Source organism: Zootoca vivipara, chromosome 14, assembly GCF_965207765.1.
Source record: "Zootoca vivipara chromosome 14, rZooViv2.hap1.1, whole genome shotgun sequence".
NCBI classification, from domain to species: domain Eukaryota; kingdom Metazoa; phylum Chordata; class Lepidosauria; order Squamata; family Lacertidae; genus Zootoca; species Zootoca vivipara.
Window position 1 is genome coordinate 45,956,914 of NC_142597.1, and position 18,546 is coordinate 45,975,459.

At 49.2% G+C, this 18,546-nt stretch overlaps 1 protein-coding gene across 1 annotated transcript in view; it reads right to left on the reverse strand.

Moving 5' to 3' along the window:
- SLC13A2 (solute carrier family 13 member 2) overlaps positions 1-16,021 on the reverse strand; it is a 29,852-nt gene extending 13,831 nt beyond the window's left edge. The window contains exons 1-2 of the mRNA XM_060268618.2: positions 15,688-16,021; positions 1,104-1,232 (exon numbers count right to left, since the gene is read on the reverse strand). Of these exons, the coding sequence (XP_060124601.2) occupies positions 1,104-1,232; positions 15,688-15,780 (222 nt within the window). The 5' untranslated portion in view covers positions 15,781-16,021. The remainder of the gene's footprint in view (positions 1-1,103; positions 1,233-15,687) is intronic.
- Positions 16,022-18,546: the final 2,525 nt, after the last annotated feature.

Here is an 18,546-nt window from a genome sequence, read left to right on the forward strand (position 1 = left end):
TAATAGGCAAGTAAGATCCTAGAATTCAACAACTGATTGCCTTGCAGGAAAAGACCAATCAAGCTCCAGGAGGGAAGCAGAATCAGCCAATCAGACGAGACTCATTGGGTAAATCCTATATAATAAAGTGCAAGTGTCTCTGTGTCCAGTATTCCCTGTGTCCCTTGCGCTACTGCACATGTGCCCCACGGACACAGGGATTGGACGCAGAGACTTGGAACGCACTCTCTCTCGCGCGCTCCCCCCACTCCCACCCCTCTACCTACCATTTCCCTGCGGCCGCCAACCGCCGCTCCCGGTGGGGGGGGGAAGCAAGCGCTTCTCCGAACCCCGGGATGTTCTAGCAGCCGTTTACTTAACGGGCTGAATTACACTAGTAATGTATATAAAAGCCTGAGGTTTGGGGGGCATTTTATTCATCATCATCATCATCATCATCATCATCATCATTTATTATTTATACCCCACCCATCTGGCTGGGTTTCCCCAGCCACTCTGGGCGGCTTCCAACCGAATATTAAAAACAATACAGCATCAAACATAAAAAACTTCCCTAAACAGGGCCGCCTTCAGTTGTCTTTCAAAAGTAAAATAGTTGCTTCTTGCCTTGACATCTGCTGGGAGGGCGTTCCACAGGGCGGGTGCCACTACCGAGAAGGCCCTTTGTCTGGTTCCCTGTAACCTCACTTTTCGCAATGAGGGAACCGCCGGAAGGCCCTCAGTGCTGGATCTCAGTGTCCGGGCTGAATGGTGGGGGTGGATACGCTCCTTCAGGTATACAGGACCGAGGCCGTTTAGGGCTCTCCAGGACTCTGAGTATATTTCAGAAACACTTAGAAGCTGCCTTATACTGAGCCAGAACATTGGTTCATCTGGGCTCAGTTTTGTGTCCACTGACTGGCAGCTGGGGACACCATTAGGGATTGAACCCGGGGCCCTCTGCATGCCAAGCAGATGCTCTCCCGCTAAGCTGCAGCCCTGGAGGGGTTATTGAGGGCCATGCTTTGTTCTCCCCTGGCTGGGACTGGCGCCAGGTCGTGGCAGCCCTGCGTGGCTGGCCAGCTGCAAAACTGAGGGCCTCTTTGGTCCGGCCGTCTCCTTACCGTGGTGGAATCCATAATGCCCATCAGCGGGAAGAGGAGGACGGGCAGCAGAGCCGTGACGGCCAACGGCAGAGCCTCTGTGCACCAGAAGAGCGCCATCAGGATGATGGTGTAGCCGCATTGCGCTTCCTGCAAGGGAGAGGCAGGAGAAATGAGAAGGGCCATTTGGCAGGAGCTCATCGCTAGAGGGAATCATAGAATCATAGAATCCTAGAGTTGGAAGAGACCACAAGGGCCATCAGTCCAACCCCCTGCCAAGCAGGAAACACCACCAAAGCATTCTTGACATATGGCTGTCAAGCCTCTGCTTAAAGACCTCCAAAGGAGGAGACTCCACCACACTCCTTGGCAGCAAATTCCACTGTTGAACAGCTCTTACTGTCAGGAAGTTCTTCCTAAAGTTTAGGTGGAATCTTCTTTCTTGTAGTTTGAATCCATTGCTCCAATAAACCCAATATTGCAATAAACCCAGTGCTGTGCATGTCATCTATTGGGGTGGGGTGATAAACTGCTGCAAGATCCTCAGAATTTAATCTTGACAGAAATCCTTACCAAAGGAACGAAGGTCCAAAATTAATGTTATTGGATATTTGGGGGGGGGGCACATTGTCAAAAGCAGTGCTTTTTTTTTCCTTAAAAAAATGTTTAGTGGCACTCTCGTTTTCCTACTCATATTGAAATACTGGCCCTCAATGAGGCCAAACTTGGATTCACAAAATGTTTAGGGGTATGCGTCCCCCTGCGTCCCCCCAGAAAAAAGCACCGGTCAAAAGAATTGGTCTTATATATTATCTTGGCAGCACAAATAGTCATCGCAACTCAATGGAAAACAGCCCAAAATATTACACTGACCATTTGGTAGCACTCAAATGGGAATATTGTTATTCTTATTTCCACCGCTATAATTCTATGGTTCTATTTATTATTATTTATCTGATTTATATACCACCCTTTAGCCAAAGATTGTCCCGACAGAGGTCATTATATAAGGCAACCCGGGCAGTTTCTATGCCAACGCCAGGCTGAGACCCCCAATTGCAATCGATCTAGAATATCAATTTCCCCCAACAGCACCTGGATCTGGTCATTACAGAGCTATAATGGAGAAGATCACGCAAAGATTGCAATTTCAGAGAGGACATTTCTTTGTGACATGCACAATGGGACCATCTTTTTCAAGATAACTGTTGGCACAAGCCTGGCAAATCTGGAACTTGACTTGATAATCAGATAACACCGATATTCTTTCCTTGGACTTTGTTATTTTCACCCACATGCAACTGTGCTCATTCTATGTGCCTGTTTTATAGTTTTGTTTTTCATCCTTTACTTTCCACCTGTTGACATAACTGTTCTCTCTGTTTTATATACATTATAAAATGAAATAATAATAAAAATTACCCCAAAAAGTGGGGAGGGGAAGGGAGTTTTGCAAAGGGGTCAGTGTCTGGAAGGGCAGAAGGAGCAGGCGAATTTGCAAAGCAAGACACTTTGCAGAGCCAGAATGGCATGGTGGTTAGAGTGTTGGCCTAGGCAGGGCCTGGGAGACCTGGGTTCGAATCCCCACTCAGCTGCGAAGCTCTCCCTGGGTGTGACCAATGCACACTCTATTTAAGACTTCCCCCAAAGGAACCTGGGAACTATAGTTTACCTCTCACAGAGCTACCATTCCCAGTACCTTTGGGGGGGGAGTTCCCAGGATTCTTGTGGGAGGAGTTGCATACAAGTGCTGAAATGTGTAAAGGTAAAGGGACCCCTGACCATTAGGTCCAGTCGCAGACGACTCTGGGGTTGCGGCGCTCATCTCGCATTATTGGCCGAGGGAGCCGGCATACAGCTTCCAGGTCATGTGGCCAGCATGACAAAGCCGCTTCTGGCAAACCAGAGCAGCACATGGAAACCCCCATTTACCTTCCTGCCAGAGTGGTACCTATTTATCTACTTGCACTTTGACGTGCTTTTGAACTGGAGTTGGGCTTATTGGCTATATGCCCTGATAAAAGGTAAAGGGACCCCTGACCATTAGGTCCAGTCGTGACCGACTCTGGGGTTGCGCGCTCATCTCGCATTATTGGCCGAGGGAGCCGGCGTATAGCTTCCAGGTCATGTGGCCAGCATGACAAAGCCGCTTCTGGCAAACCAGAGCAGCACATGGAAACACCGTTTACCTTCCCGCTGTAGCGGTTCCTATTTATCTACTTGCATTTTGAGGTGCTTTCGAACTGCTAGGTTGGCAGGAGCTGAGACCAAGCAACAGGAGCTCACCCCGTCACAGGGATTCGAACCGCCGACCTTCTGATCAGCAAGCCCTAGGCTCAGTGGTTTAGCCCACAGCGCCACCTGGGTCATACATATGCCCTGATATGTATGCCCAATTTGGCCTGCAGGTGGTGATCTTGCTGCACCTAACTGCTTTGGTTAAAATAAATAACTGGGGAGTCCCTGAAATGGCCCAGAAATTGGAGGTGGGGGTTAAAGAGGAAGGTTTGTTTTCTTTCTTTCTTTCTTTCTTTCTTTCTTTCCTTCCTTCTTTCCTTCTTTCCTTCTTTCCTTCTTTCTTTCTTGGGCTCCACATTCACCACAACCCTGCGAGGTAGAGTGATTATTCCCCTGATTGGCAAATGAGAGGGTGTGGGTTTCCTGAGAATGTTATGCTATGCTTGAAGGGGGGGGGAGAGAAGGAAGTTGCCAGCTGTCTCTGTTTTCAGCTGTGCCTCCGATTCCACCCCCTTCCCTCCCAAAAGACTTCACGGCATTATTTGTTTTTAAGCTTTTTAGCTGGAGATTGTGTCAACAATGCAGAGCCCCAGCAAGAAAACTCTTGCCTCAAAGACCACTTTCCTTCCTTTCCGTGTGTGTGTGTGTGTGTGTGTGTGTGTGTGTGTGTGTGTGTGTGCCAGGAGTGGGTAGGGCTGCAGACAAGCACCGGTAAAGCAATGACTCGTTCCTCCATTCCCTCGCCCTCATTTGAGCAGCGCAAAAGTCCCAGGTCTCTATACACCCAACCCATCCCTCTGTTTCTCCACCCAAGTTGCTATTACAGAAGTTCAAGAATTCACCATCCCAAGCAGGGCGAGCACTCAAGGAGAGCGTGGGGCTTGGAAAGAAGATTGGGGTCTCTTCCAACTACGATTCCTTGGTTCTTTTGATGTTCCTATTTGCAAGGGGGGTGGCTTAGGGTGAGCCCCAATGGCCAGCTACCCACATGTGGCTGAGATTCACCACCCCTGGGAGAGAGGAAAGGGGGGCAAGGCTGCTTGCCTGTTGTTGCAGGTCGTGTTCTGGTTTTTTGAGGAGGAACGATGGATGGGCCTCTTGTTGTAAATGTTAAGGTTATATATATAACAATAATTGTTCATAAACATGTACATGAATGTACAGGCACGTGTCTGAAACAGCACAGGAAGACAGGCCTGACTGACACCATTCTGACTCTCTCTGACCAGAATCACACACACATTTCCACATGACTTATCAATTTGGGAGCCATAATCCTGTCAGCAGGAGGCTCTGCCAACTGGTAAAGGTTAAGGTAAAGGGACCCCTGACCATTAGGTCCAGTCGTGACCGACTCTGGGGTTGCGCGCTCATCTCGCATTATTGGCCGAGGGAGCCGGCGTACAGCTTCCAGGTCATGTGGCCAGCATGACAAAGCCGCTTCGGGCAAACCAGAGCAGCACATGGAAACACCGTTTACCTTCCCGCTGTAGCGGTTCCTATTTATCTACTTGCATTTTGACGTGCTTTCGAACTGCTAGGTTGGCAGGAGCTGGGACCAAGCAGCGGGAGCTCACCCCGTCACAGGGATTCGAACCGCCGACCTTCTGATCAGCAAGCCCTAGGCTCAGTGGTTTAACCACAGTGCCACCTGGGTCCCTCTGCCAACTGGACATTTCCCCAAAAATGGTGCCAGACTACTAGCCACCTCATTCAGAATGGAAGACTCCTCCGAACAAAAGATGGATGTGAGGGACAGGGGATATCGCGAAGTCCCTCCCCTCCTGAGTTCAAGCCCATCCCCGAGCACAGGGGAAAGCAGAGAGAGTTCCGATTCCAGTGGGGAAGCAGGAAGTCGTGTCCGAGGCTCAGGCAAGGTAGCGGAGCCAGGGTCCCAGGTGGGACAGGAAGGGGCAAGCAAGGGGGGGAGACCCATCCCCCCAACTCCGGAATTGCGCAGAAAGCGGAGGGAAAAGAGGATGGGTCTACCCAGGCTTTTGTGTTGGAGAAAGACGCGCCAAAAGCCATTCGGAGGTTCTGAACCCGACTGAACACCTAGCTCCGTGTATATAGCAATGACTTCAGCACTGTAAATACGCAGCACCAATAAAAGAATAAAATGCAGAGCTGTGTAGAGTCGTTACTCTGAAGTAGCCCGCTCAGGCCACTGTGACAATAGTGATCAACTTTTAGGAAACTGTTAATTTCTCTTTGTGTTTAGGAATTCACACCTGGGAGGGGTAAGAGGAGGACCAGGAGAGGTGTCAAAGGTGCTCAGATTTCTACCTTGAACCCTCCCTTTTTGTGAGGTATTGATTACGTAGCTGTGATGTAGGAATGATGTATTTGGGGGGTGTTTCTTGGTGGTGGGAAAACTGATAAAAGTGGAGGTTCTCTTTTGTTCTGGGTTCCTTCCTCGTTCTCCTGCGTGAGGGGAAGGACCCTGTTGCAACAGCAAAAATAAGAGGCTTTGCTTCTCAAAATTCTCTGGTTGGCCTCTGTTATATTCTCCGACCGATGGAGAACCCCATAAGGGCAGATTTTTGCTTATTTCACTCTCATCTCTAAGAACCTCATGGTCAGGGCAGTGGGCCCATCTAATCCAGCATTCTGTTCTCACAGTGGCCATAATACCTCCAAATAATCCAGATAGACTATCTCTGGACCTGGAGGTTCCATCAGAATGTAATAAGAGCCTGCTAGATCAGGCCAAAGAGGGCCCATCTAGTCCAGCCTCTTGTTCTCACAGTGGCCAGCCAGGTGCCCCAAGGGAAGCCCACAAGCAGTATGCTCCAATTGTTGTTCCTAATAATAATAATAATAATAATAATAATAATAATAATAATAATAATAATAATTTATACCCCACTGTCCCCAGCCAAGGCCGTGCTCAGAGCTGCTAACACCAAATATAAAACAACTAGTTAAAAATACAATAAAATGAAAATATATGTCAAAATACCATAAAATCAAGCAATCGATTAAAATACATCTTAAAATCAAGTCAGAATCAAAGTGAGATCCAATCAGATGGCAACCAGCTAAGCAGGAATGAGGACCTTAAATGCTCACCAGGCCTAACTATTTATACTGATCTTATATGTGCCTGTGAGAAAGGCGGGGGGGGGGGCACTTTCATGCAAGTTCTTATAAGGAGAGGGGGGGAGTCAGGCTGGACCCCGGCCAAAGGCCTGGCAGAACAGCTCCGTCTTGCAGGCCCTGCAGAAAGATGTCAAATCCCGCAGGGCCCTGGTGTCTTGTGACAGAGCATTCCACCAGGCCGGGGCCACAGCCGAAAAGGCCTTGACCCTGGTCGAGGCCAGCCTAATTTCCTTGAGGCCAGGGACCTCCAAGATGTTATTACAGTAAATTGTATTCAGAGGTAGACTGCCACTGGACACGGAGGTTCTGCTATCACAATGGACCTCCTTAAAAAGAACCTAGATGGATCAGGTCTGTGGTCCACCTAGTCCAGCCTCCTGTTCCTACAGTGGCCAACCAGGTGCCCCCAAGGGAAATCCACAAGAGCAACGCTCTCCTCTCCTGCAGCTTCTAGGAACTGGTATTCTGAAACCTCCGGAACAAGACAGATCCAGCCCTTTCTTTGGGCCGTGGACCATGAAGCCTCTTTTGTTTCTCTAAATTGTTATGTTCTCTGCCTTGGCTCGGGATCCTGCTTCCTGCGTAGCAACAGAGCGAGAGACAGGTGAAGAACTGCCTGAAAACAACAGCCTCTTATCAGCCACATCGTCTACATTGATCTCTGTTTTCCTCCTCCTCCTCAGCTGACTTCAGCACAATGCTCCGTTTTATTGCCCATTCTGCGGCATGAGCGTGCTGCCAAGGGCACAAGGGTTCACCACCCGCCCCGCAGGGTTGGTGTTTCTCCTCCCCTGTTGCCACCCGAGATGGGTCTCTTGCTGGAAGAAAACCCCGAGGGCCGGCCGATGCCTAATGCCGTCGAGATAGGGCTGCTGAAATGCAGAAATTGCAGGTAAGGGAACCCTGACGGATGGTCGTCCCACCTGAGCTTAAAATCGTCCAAGGAAAGCAAGGCCAACACTTTCCAAGGGAGTCCATTTCACTGCCAAACGCTCTCACCATCTGTTAGGGAATTTTATGGGGGGGGCACCCAAACGAGGCTTCATTTGGGAATCAAGATTGGCACTAATGCCCTCAAGGGGACCCCATTTGATCCTACAACACCACTCTAGTATCGCACCAACACGAACCCCCTCAAGATCAAGCCCTGAGTAATAAAGGCTCCCTTTCCTACCCTTTCTCTGTTGCCTGAGACTCTATGTAACCATATTTCTTTATGAATGAATACAGTGTATCTTTATTTCTAAATGAAACCCCCTTTTTCTACTCTGGCCAAGGGCTCTCGGGGATGCAGGGAACAGCCATAATCCCTTAAGCGAGAGGTCAGGTAGCCAGGGTGGTGCTCCTCTGCATATCCATAATCCATTCAGGTACCATCTCCTGCCATTCCCAACTCTCCGAAGCCAGAGGCAATACTCACAACCTGGACCCATTGTTTTTCCCCACCAGGTACTCAAGGATCCCCTCCCAGATACTTACTGGTACTTGCTTAACAATGTCCTGGGACGTGCATTGTTACCTTATGCTAATCCTGCTTACCTCCTGTTTACCTGTATGCTAATGCCCCTTGCACCTTCCCCTTTTCTGACGTTTTACCCTGTCACAAGTGATGTATGTATGATGCTTTCGATGTGCATTATGGGATGGTGGTGGGAAGTTTTAAAAGTTCTTGCAGCCCTGTTCACGGTGTTCAGTCTGGCATTGAACCTGCTGCGCAGTAATAAACCTTGCTGTTTGCTCCGGATCGTGGCTGGACTCCTTCCTTTTATACTCCACAACGACCACAGGCCCTTGCCTGATGAGCTGGGTGGCTGAGCATTCTCGCACCCAGAATTTTGCCCTAACACCATCAGAAAGTGTTTTTTTGGTCAATTGACTCCACTGGAGCCAGAGGCAGTGTTGTGCAGTGGTTAGTGTTGACCTAGGACCTGGGAGAAACCAGGGTTCACATCCCCACTCAGTCACTGGGCGGGCCTTGGGGGCCAGCCACTGTCTTTCAGCCTAACCTACCTCACAGGGCTGTCGTGGGGATTAAACAAGGTGTATGCGGGTGGCGCTGTGGGTTAAACCACTGAGCCTAGGGCTTGCTGATCAGAAGGTCAGCGGTTCGAATACCTGTGACAGGGTGAGCTCCCGTTGCTCGGTCCCAGCTCCTGCCAACCTAGCAGTTCGAAAGCACGTCAAAGTGCAAGTAGATAAATAGGGACCGCTCCAGCGGGAAGGTAAACAGCGTTTCTGTGCGCTGCTCTGGTTAGTCATGCTGGCCACATGACCTGGAAGCTGTACGCCGGCTCCCTCGGCCAATAATGCGAGATGAGCGCCGCAACCCCAGAGTCAGTCACGACTGGACCTAATGGTCAGGGGTCCCTTTACCTTTATACCACCTTAAAGCTCCCTGGAGAAAAAGCTGTGATATAAATGCAATCGATAATCACAGAATCATAGAATTGTAGGGTTGGGAGGGAACCCCAACGGTCATCTAGCCCAACCCCCTCAATGCAACAACAACAGAGACAGTAAATGGAAACCGAATTAGATTTCCCCCTTCACTCCAAAGGATATTACGGCTGGTCCTATGCAGACAGGGGCCACTTTGTGTCTAGGAAAGAAGGTCAGAGGCGTTCCTTGGCTGAGGGCCGTGATATTTAAGCAGGCCTGCAAGTGGATTTTAATTGTGTCTGGTGGACGTGGTTTAGGAGGCACTGCCTGGTTGGTTTTGCCCTCTTGTTTGGCGAGTTTAATTGGCTCAAGGCAAAAACAACATTCGCTGATTTACACAACCTCATTTATGGTCAATCACCGCTTTACAGCTGCTTTATCGCGTTGGCAGATGTGGCCTGTGGTGGATGAGTAATGAGCAGCTCTGGGTTTGCTTTTAAAACGACTGTTAACTCTGCCTTGTGCGTAAATTGCTTTACGCAGATGAAAACCTCCCTTGCTGGGAGATCCAGGAGTTCTTTTGTGGCATGGCGTTAAACTCTGGAACTCCCAGCCACAGGAGGAACCTCATCTTGTAAAGTAAACCTATATAATGGCTCCCTTTTTAATTGTCTTTTTCTAAACCGCAGCTCATCAACAGTTTGGGGCTAGCAGCACATCTCTGAGGTCTCAGGCAGACATCATCACCTTAGGTTATATATCTATATTTTTAAAATGGACATGTTGCGGATATTTCATCTTGACTCTTCTGTATGCAAGAGGCTCTAACACTGAGTTAAGGCGCTTCTTCACGAAATACCCCCAGGTATTTCCTCTTGAAACCAGCCCTTTGCCTGAACTCATGAGGACTAGAATCTTACTTTAGTTATAGGCCCACCCCTCAGTGGCAGAGCTCCAACTTTGCATACAGAAGGTCCCAAGTTCAGTCCACGGTGGCATCTCCAAGTAGGGGCTGCGAAAGACTCCTTTCCTGAAAGCCCGGGAGCTGCTGCCAGCCAGAGTCTGCAATACTGAGCTGAGTGGACCAAGGGTCTGGATTGGAATAAGGCCACTTCCTCAGTCCCTATTTGAATCAGACCTTAACTCAGGACCATAAGGACCAGAACCTTGAGTTGATAAAGAACGAACGTTCTGCGCCAATTGCTGGCGTGGAGACAGGAGATCAGGTTAGTCACGGAGGTCTCCTCGGAGCAAAGAGGCGAACTCTGCCCCCTTAAAGTGTAACTTCTGTCTGCCCAGCCTCTGCGGCTGCTGCCGCCCTCTTCACCCCAGTAGCAGCAACAAACAGAGAACACGGTAATGTTAGCAAAACAATGAAAAGGTAAACCACCGTGAAGTGCAAATATATAGAATCATAGAGTTGGAAGAGACCACAAGGGCCATCCATTCTAACCCCCTGCCAAGCAGGAAACACCATCAAAGCATTCTTGACATATGCCTGTCAAGCCTCTGCTTAAAGACCTCCAAAGAAGGAGACTCCATCCTTCTTAAACTGTGGTGGCCAGAACTGGACACAGTACTCCAGGTGAGGTCTGACCAGAGCAGAATACAGTGGTACTATTACTTGCCTTGAGCTAGATGCTATACTCCTATTGATGCAGCCCAGAATTGCATTGGCTTTTTTAGCTGCTACATCACACATGTCAAGTTTGTGGTCTACCAAGACTCCTAGATCCTTTTCACATGCACTGCTCTCAAGCCAGGTGTCACCCATCCTGTATTTGTGCCTTTCATTTTTTTTTTGCCCAAGTGTAGTACCTTACATTTCTCCTTGTTAAAGTTCATCTTGTTTGCTTTGGCCCAGTTGTCTAATCTGTTAAGGTCATTCTGAAGTGTGATCCTGTCCTCTGGGGTATTAGCCACCGCTCCCAATTTGGTGTCGTCTGCAAACTTGCTCAGGATGCCCTCAAGCCCATCATCCAAGTCATTGATAAAGATGTTGAATAAGACTGGGCCCAAGACAGAACCCTGGGCACCCCACTAGTCACTACTCTCCAGGATGAATACTGAATAAATAAATGAAATAAATGAATAAATGAATAAATGCACCAACAACCTTCACATCTACAAGGAGTTTCAAAAAGGTGTGCAAAATCTCATGCTCGAGGTCTTAAAAGTCCAGCATAAAGGTGAGTATTTTGAACCTTTGGTAAGCTTTTGCACGTGAACCTTTGGTGAGTATTTTAAACATTTCTGTACAATGTTTTAAAGAAATGTATAAGTATGTGTGGTGCGTCATATAAATCTATACAAATTTATTACTTAAGAAAGAGCCCGCCCCCTGAGGAAAGCATTCCCGTGAAACGGGGAAGAAGCTGGCCACCCGTCGGATGAGATAAGAACGCATGGGAAGAGATAAGAACACATGATACATCATAGCACTTTACTATCGGACTTGATTATTGCACTTTATACTGGACTTTTAAGACCTCGAGCATGGGATTTTGTACACATTTTTTAAACTCCTTGTATATGTGAAGTTTGTTGGTGCATATACATTTAAATATTTGCACTTCACGGTGGTTTACCTTTTCATTGTTTTGCCCTCTCGACCCCGGCACAGCTGGCAGGGTCAAAGCACCCCAGGCTTAGAAATGAATGGGCGAAAGAGACCATGCATGCATCTCGTCCCTGGTATTATTATTATTTTTTTGTAGTTAACGCTGAGGAAGATTAAGTCGAAACAGTGCTATTATCCGGATCACTGTCCTTACGATCACCTTGGCACCAGTTCACGTGCATCGACGTGCATCGACGTGCATTTCAAAGATTGCATTGCCAGATGAGCAGTATTTCAGTTACTATTAAGAGACGATAGTACTCGCTTTGTTTATAGGGATGATGTTGTTAGGAATCTTATTCTAAATAATACATTGTGGTTTTTTCACCATGCTTTGTTGTTATGCTTTATGAATTTATGTATTTATGCCTTTATCATTCATTGGTCTACGTGTTGCTTCTTTTGTCACAAGTTTCGGAGTTTGCAGCGCAGCAGTTAATTGATTATTTGCTGACTCGGTATAAAGCAGATTCCTATTTAAACCAGAACCATGAGGACCAGAAACTTAGAATGAAAGAATTGTAGTGTTGGAAGGGATCCCAAGGATCGTCTAGTCCAACCCCCTGCAATGCAGGAATATGCAGCTGTCCTTTATGGGGATTGAACCCCATTGAAACATTAGGAAGAACTTCCTGACAGTAAGAGCTGTTCAACAGTGGAATTTGCTGCCAAGAAGTGTGGTGGAGTCTCCTTCTTTGGAGGTCTTTAAGCAGAGGCTTGACAGCTATATGTCAAGAATGCTTTGATGGTGTTTCCTGCTTGGCAGGGGGTTGGACTGGATGGCCCTTGTGGTCTCTTCCAACTCTATGATTCTATGATTCTATGAACCTGCAACCTTGGCATTCTTCAGCAGCACACTCTAACTAATTGAGCTATCCAGGCTGACTTGTTTAAAGCTTTAGGAGGGTGAGTAAGAGCTTTATGCTAGAGCACCTGTCTGGCATGCAGAAGGTCCCAGATTCAACTCCCAACAACATCTCCAGGCAGGGCTACTGAAATCTCTCATCTGAAAGCCTAGGGAGTTGCTGCCGGTCAGTGTAGGCAATGCTGAGGTAGGTGGACCAATGGCCAGATTCAGCCTTAAACAGTTTCCTATGTTCCTATTGAAAGCATCCATTTATCCAGAACCATGAGGACTAGAATCTTACTGTGTTTTTAGTGGGATGAACCAGACATCTGTGCTAGAGCACCTGCTTACACAAAGGCTCCGGGTTCAATCCCCAATGGCATCTCCAGATAGGGCTGGGGAAAGACCCCCCCCCCCAACTGAAATGCTGGGGAGCTGCTGCCGGTCTGTGCAGACAGTACTGGTACCTAAGAACATAAGCAGAGTCTGCTGGATCAGGCCAGTGGCCCATCTAGTCCAGCCTCCTGCCCTCACAGTGGCCAATCAGATACCCCAATGGGAGACCCCCCCCAGGACCCAAGCACAAAAGCCGCCCCCCTCCCTCCTGCACTTCCCAGCAACTGGTATTCCAAAACATGGCTGCCTCCAACTGTGGAGGCCGAGCTGAGCCATCCTGGCTAGCCCTCCTCAATAGCCCTCTCCTCTTCCATGATTTTGTCCAATCCTCTTTTAAAGCCATCCAAGTTGATGGCCATCACTGCCTCCTGTGGCAGGGAGTTCCACCGTTTAACAATGCTCCGTGTGAACGACGCAGCTTCCTTTCATCTTCCCTGAATCTAGAATCTGGAAGATGGACCCCTGGTCTGACTCGGTGTGAGGCAGATTCCAATGTTCCAATTTGGGTAGATGGGAAAGCGAGGGGGTGGGGGTGTCTGTCCTCCCCCGAATCAAGGCTTGGCCCATCTGGCCCAGGGAACCCTCTCTCTGGTCCATTTGCCCAGCCTTCATTTCTTTTGGCACCTTCCCTGCAGCCGGTCCTTTCACACCTCGAGGGCAAGACGGAGAGTGAGCTGGAAGGGGTCCAAGCAGGAAACTCAGCGTCCAGATGGTCAGGCTGCTTATGTAATTGGGAAATGGGCATGAAGGCAGCGGCAGAGTTCAGCGGAAGGAGGTGGTCCTGCTAAAAATGCCATCCTGTGCCCAAATTGCGCCTCTCCGCTCCAGATCCATGAGGACTAGACTCTTGCAAGGGGTAGGGTTTCAAAGGAAAGGACCACAGCTCTGTGACAGAGCACCTGCAGAGGGTCCCAGGGTCGGTCACTGGTGGCAGGGAGTGCCTGGGGAAAGCTTCCTGGCTGAGACCCAGGAGATCTGCTGCCAGCCAGTGCAAGTACCACTGGGCTGGGTGAACAAATGCTCCAACTCGTGTGTTCATTGGGGGTTGGACTAGATGACCCTTGGGGTCCCTCCCAACTCTACCATTCTATGAATCTTAACACACCACAGTTCCCAGGATTCCTTAATGGGAGGCGATCATGTGCCACCAATGAATGGTGGAGTTTCTCTTCTCCAAAGCAGCTGGATTTTACCTGCTGTTCCAGGCATCAAGCTGTTTTTCCTTTCCTTTTCTCACCAAAAGCCTCTTATACTTTTCTCTACTCTCTGAAGTTTCCAGCATAGGAAGCTGCCTGCCTGGGACGGAGGCAGTGACTAGCACTGCCATTGGGGATTGTACCTGGCACATTCCTTCATTCCAAACAGGTGCTCAGCACCACTCAGCAACACAGCCCTTCCCTCAAAGAGGTGCTTTGGACTGGAGCAGGTCGTGGGAGACAGTTCCACTTGCGTCTGTCAAACTTTCTCCCTGGACGGACCCTCCTTGGAATTTGCAATATCAAGGCCACTGCATGCAAACCCTCTGAGTTGCATTCCAACACACACAGAAACCCAGGCTTGACCTTAAACTGTGGAACTCCCTCCCACAAGAAGCAGGGGTGACCACCAACTTGGACGGCTTTAAAAGAGGACTGGGCAAATCCATGGAGGAAGAAAAGGCTACTGCTAGTCACAATGGCTATGTTCTCTCTCCACTGGGAGAAGGCAGCAATGTCTCTGGCTGCCGGAAGTGTGTGTCGCAAATGGGGAGAGTTCTGCCATTGCACCCAGGTCCTGCCTCTTGTGAGCATCTGGGGAGCCCCTGTATAGACAGGATTCTGGCCTAGAGGGGTCCCCTTTGGCCTGATCCGGCTGCAGCCAGCCTTCTCTTGCGTTCTTAAGCACCCAATCCCTGGAAGCAAGCCTGATCTGCAGTTCCGGCGCCCCCGTTTCTCCCGCTTCATAGACTCATAATAGAGGTGGAAGGGACCCCAAAGTTCATCTAGTCCAACCCGCTGCAATGGAAGAATCACAACTAAAGACACTTTGCTCCACCTAGAGGGCTCTTCCAACTTGTTGGTTCCCATTTCATTTAGATTCCCCACCCCACCCCACGCTGTGGCTGTCGGGTTAGAGGTTGCTTGGAGGGCCTCCAATTCCTATTATTATTATTATTATTATTATTATTATTATTATTATTATTTAAGTTACCTGTTGCATCTGCCTTCTGTACAGCGCAACACCAACAGGGGCTTATCGCCAGCATCCCCAGCAGTCACTCTTTCTGCTGAAGAGGCAAGCTGCTTTTCAGGTGCCACAATTTAAAGTAGCTGCTTGCCTCTTCGGCGTGTTCTGGAAACGGCAAAGGAAACATTGCTTCTTCGGGACACAGCGTTCTCTCTGTGTTGTTATTGCCATCTTTGGGGACCGCCTGGGAGGTGGGGGGGTTCCTCCCTCTGCAAAGGGACTGTGGTGTCACAACTGCGACCCCCCCCCCACTTTTCCTCTGGAAGCAAAACCCTGATACGTCACCCTAAGCAATGCCCATAAAAGAAAATTGTGTCTTAGAATCATAGAATCCTAGAATCGTAGAGTTGGAAGAAACCACAAGGGCCATCCAGTCCAACCCCCTGCCAAGCAGGAAACACCATCAAAGCATTCTTGACATATGCCTGTCAAGCCTCTGCTTAAAGACCTCCAGAGAAGGAGACTCCACCACACTCCTTGGTAGCAAATTCCACTGCTGAACAGCTCTTACTGTCAGGAAGTTCTTCCTAATGTTTAGGTGGAATCTTCTTTCTTTGATGAAGTCTTGATGGCTTCATTGCTTGGATCCTGCAGCCGCTGGGACAGGGCAAGGGAATCTCTCCTTTGTTGGATGACAGCTGGCCCTCTGTCATGGATGCTTGAGATTCCTGCATTGCAGGGGGTTGGGCTAGATGACCCTCGGGGTCCCACCCAGCTCTACAATTCTAGGATTCTATGAATCCCCAACGCCTCTCCTTTTCCATGGCGAGGGGCACAGGACCCGGAGAGAGGCTTACCTTGTAAGGTAGGAGCACGGGCAGGGGGAGAAAGAGGAAGGGGGTCAGCAGGACGATCAGGTAGTTCCTGTGCGCCAGAATCTCCCTCCACATCCTGATGGGAGACGCTGCGTGCCTGGGGCCGAAAGGAGCGCTCGATCTCGCCTCCGAGGCTTTATAAAGGCTCCGGGGCACCTAGCAGCCGACCTTGGCACCTGAGCGCCCGCCTGCCAAGGAAGAAGAATCAGGAGCTGCTCGAAATCTTCCAGGGAGGAACTCCTGCGCGCTCGCCAAGTTAACTCTTTGGCAGCCTCTCCCAGTTCAACGCTCTCCGGCGCTCACCTGTGACTCAGGTGCGCTGATCTCGTTCTCCAGGTCGGGCGGGCGAAACCCGCCTCCAAGTTCCCACGCGCGGCAGCCGGCAAGAGCCTCGGCAAGGCGGCGGGGCCGCTTCAGTTCGTGGGCGTCTGCTGGCAACAACTTCTAGGCCAGGCTTGCCGCCCCCGCCCCCCAAAAAGTGCCACCCTCCAGAAGTTTGGGGCTGCAGCTGCTCCCCGAGACGCATGGGAGGTGTTCTTCCCAAATATATCGGGAAGAGCACCACCAGGCTGGGGGCAGGCTCGATGGGGAGGATGCGCCCGCAAGCCGAGTTGCAACCCCAACAGACACGCCCTGCGCCTTGGCCTGAAACCGTGGAACTCGCTGCCACAAGAGGCAGCGGGGGCACCAACTTGGAGGCCTTTGAAAGAGGATTGGGCAGATTCGTGCGGAAGGAGAAGGCCACCAGGGGCTACTATTAGCCACAATGGCTATGCTCCTTCCACTCTTGGAGGCAGTGAATGCGGGGGGGGGGGGTGTAAGGAGGGTCTACATTGCATTTTCACACGTTCAGTTCCATCGTGAACTCTTGAATGCTTTCCAGATGTTTGAAACTTGTTTGCTTTGCTTTTTAAAAATTCTGCACGTGTAATTTGAAATTAAAAATAAAAATGGGATGCAAGAGGCTTTCTGTATTGTATTGAATTGAATTGAATAATTTATTACGGTCGAAGACCAGCTTCTGAAAACCCATTTGGGAGAACAATCCCGAAGTACAAAACATATATAAAAAACTTTATACAACAATAAAAATAATATTTATAAATGCAATGAGCATAAAAATACTTGAAACTTTAGAAAAGCTGCCACAGAAAACGGGCCCTGGGTCGCTCGGGGGACCGGAATTAGGGACTTTCAAATGAACTGGTTTGTCTCATGGGAAGGTGTCTGTCTGCAGATCTGGACACACAGAATCTGGCGAACGTCCGGGTTGTCTTCTGGTCTTTGCCTAACAGGAGCATGTCGTATATTTGCTTTTCCTGGGTGTCAACTAACCTCACCAGCATGGAATCCAAGGTCTCCCTGTGTGCCTCTTCATAGAAGGGACATCTCAAGAAAAGGTGCTCTGGACTACCTATTTCCCCCAATGAGCAGGCGCAGAGTCTTTGAGCATAGGGGACTTTTTTGTAAGATCCTTCCAGGACAGGCGTGGGCAGGGCCGAGCTTCTGGCAAGTGTGAAAGCCCTTCTTGCGTTCTTGGCTAAGAGAAAGGAGAGGTAAGCTGCCGGAGCGGCTATATCTCTCTCAGTTTCTCCAGTTTTGTATTCGGGGCATCTTGAGCAGTCCTGTTGTCTCTCAATGTCTATGATTCTTCGTCTGATGTCTTTCTATATTATTATGATGTTTTAGGGGGGTCTGTTTTGCTCCTTTTTGCATGCTATCATTCACTGGAGAGAATCAGCTGCCACCCCCACCCCAGATTAGAGGAGCGACACTGCCAGTGATATTTGCACAGTCCCTTGCACTTTCTTCAAAGCCCCCTCCCTGTTTGACAACAACCCTGGGAGGTAGGCAAAGTTCAGATACAGGAATCTGGTCCAACCTCTGCCAACATTACGCATTTGTATTGGTCCTGTGCCAGTCTAACTTTCGGCCCCAACCACAAAACTTTGGAACTGTAATTGGTCGTCCGCCGCCGCCCCCCCCCCCAATCTCCCACAAAGATATCCGTAATATAGGTGAGGGAGAGAGGGAGAGGGAAAGGGGGGGTGTTTATTATGGGATGGGTGATCATGCAGAAAATATTATCACAGCATGTGCACACCTTGGTTGACATCAGAATGGCAGCCTGCATTCTCCCCCACCCCCACCCCCAAATTTAACCTAGAATTAACCTTTCGAGGAAAAATCCAATTATTATTATTATTATTATTATTATTATTAATCTGCTAGCTTGGTAGATAATTGCTTCACGACCAAGTTATTGAAGCAGGGCACAGGGCACAGTGAGATAAAATGGAAAAGATTGCAAACTCAGGCAAATACCAAAAGAGCCTTGCGGGATCAGGCCTGTGGCTCCTCCAGCCCATCCTTCTGCGCTCACAGCAGGCTACCAGATGCCTATTATGGGAAACCTTTCAACAGGATCCAAGCACAAGAGCCCTTTCTTATGAAGGCAGAGATGAGCCATCGTGGCTAGAAACCATTGACCAGAAAACCTGCATTTTAAAATTTTTCAAACCACACCTGCTTTGCAATTTCTGAATGACTCTGTTATTTTTTAACTCCCCTTCTGGAAGCACCCCCACCCCACCCCCCAAGACTAAATTAAAAATAATAGAATCATAGAACTGTAGGGTTGGAAGGGACCCCAAGGGTCATCTAGTCCAACCCCCTACAATGCAGGAATCTCAGCTAAAAGGGTCCCATGTTGCAGGCTGGGGTGAAAAGTGGAGCTTCCTGGCTCTACTTCTGAATGGTTGCATACACACCATATCTTATCATCCCACCCACCCCCCAAAAAACCGCCATCCTGGGAACTATAGTTTACTCTGCACTGTG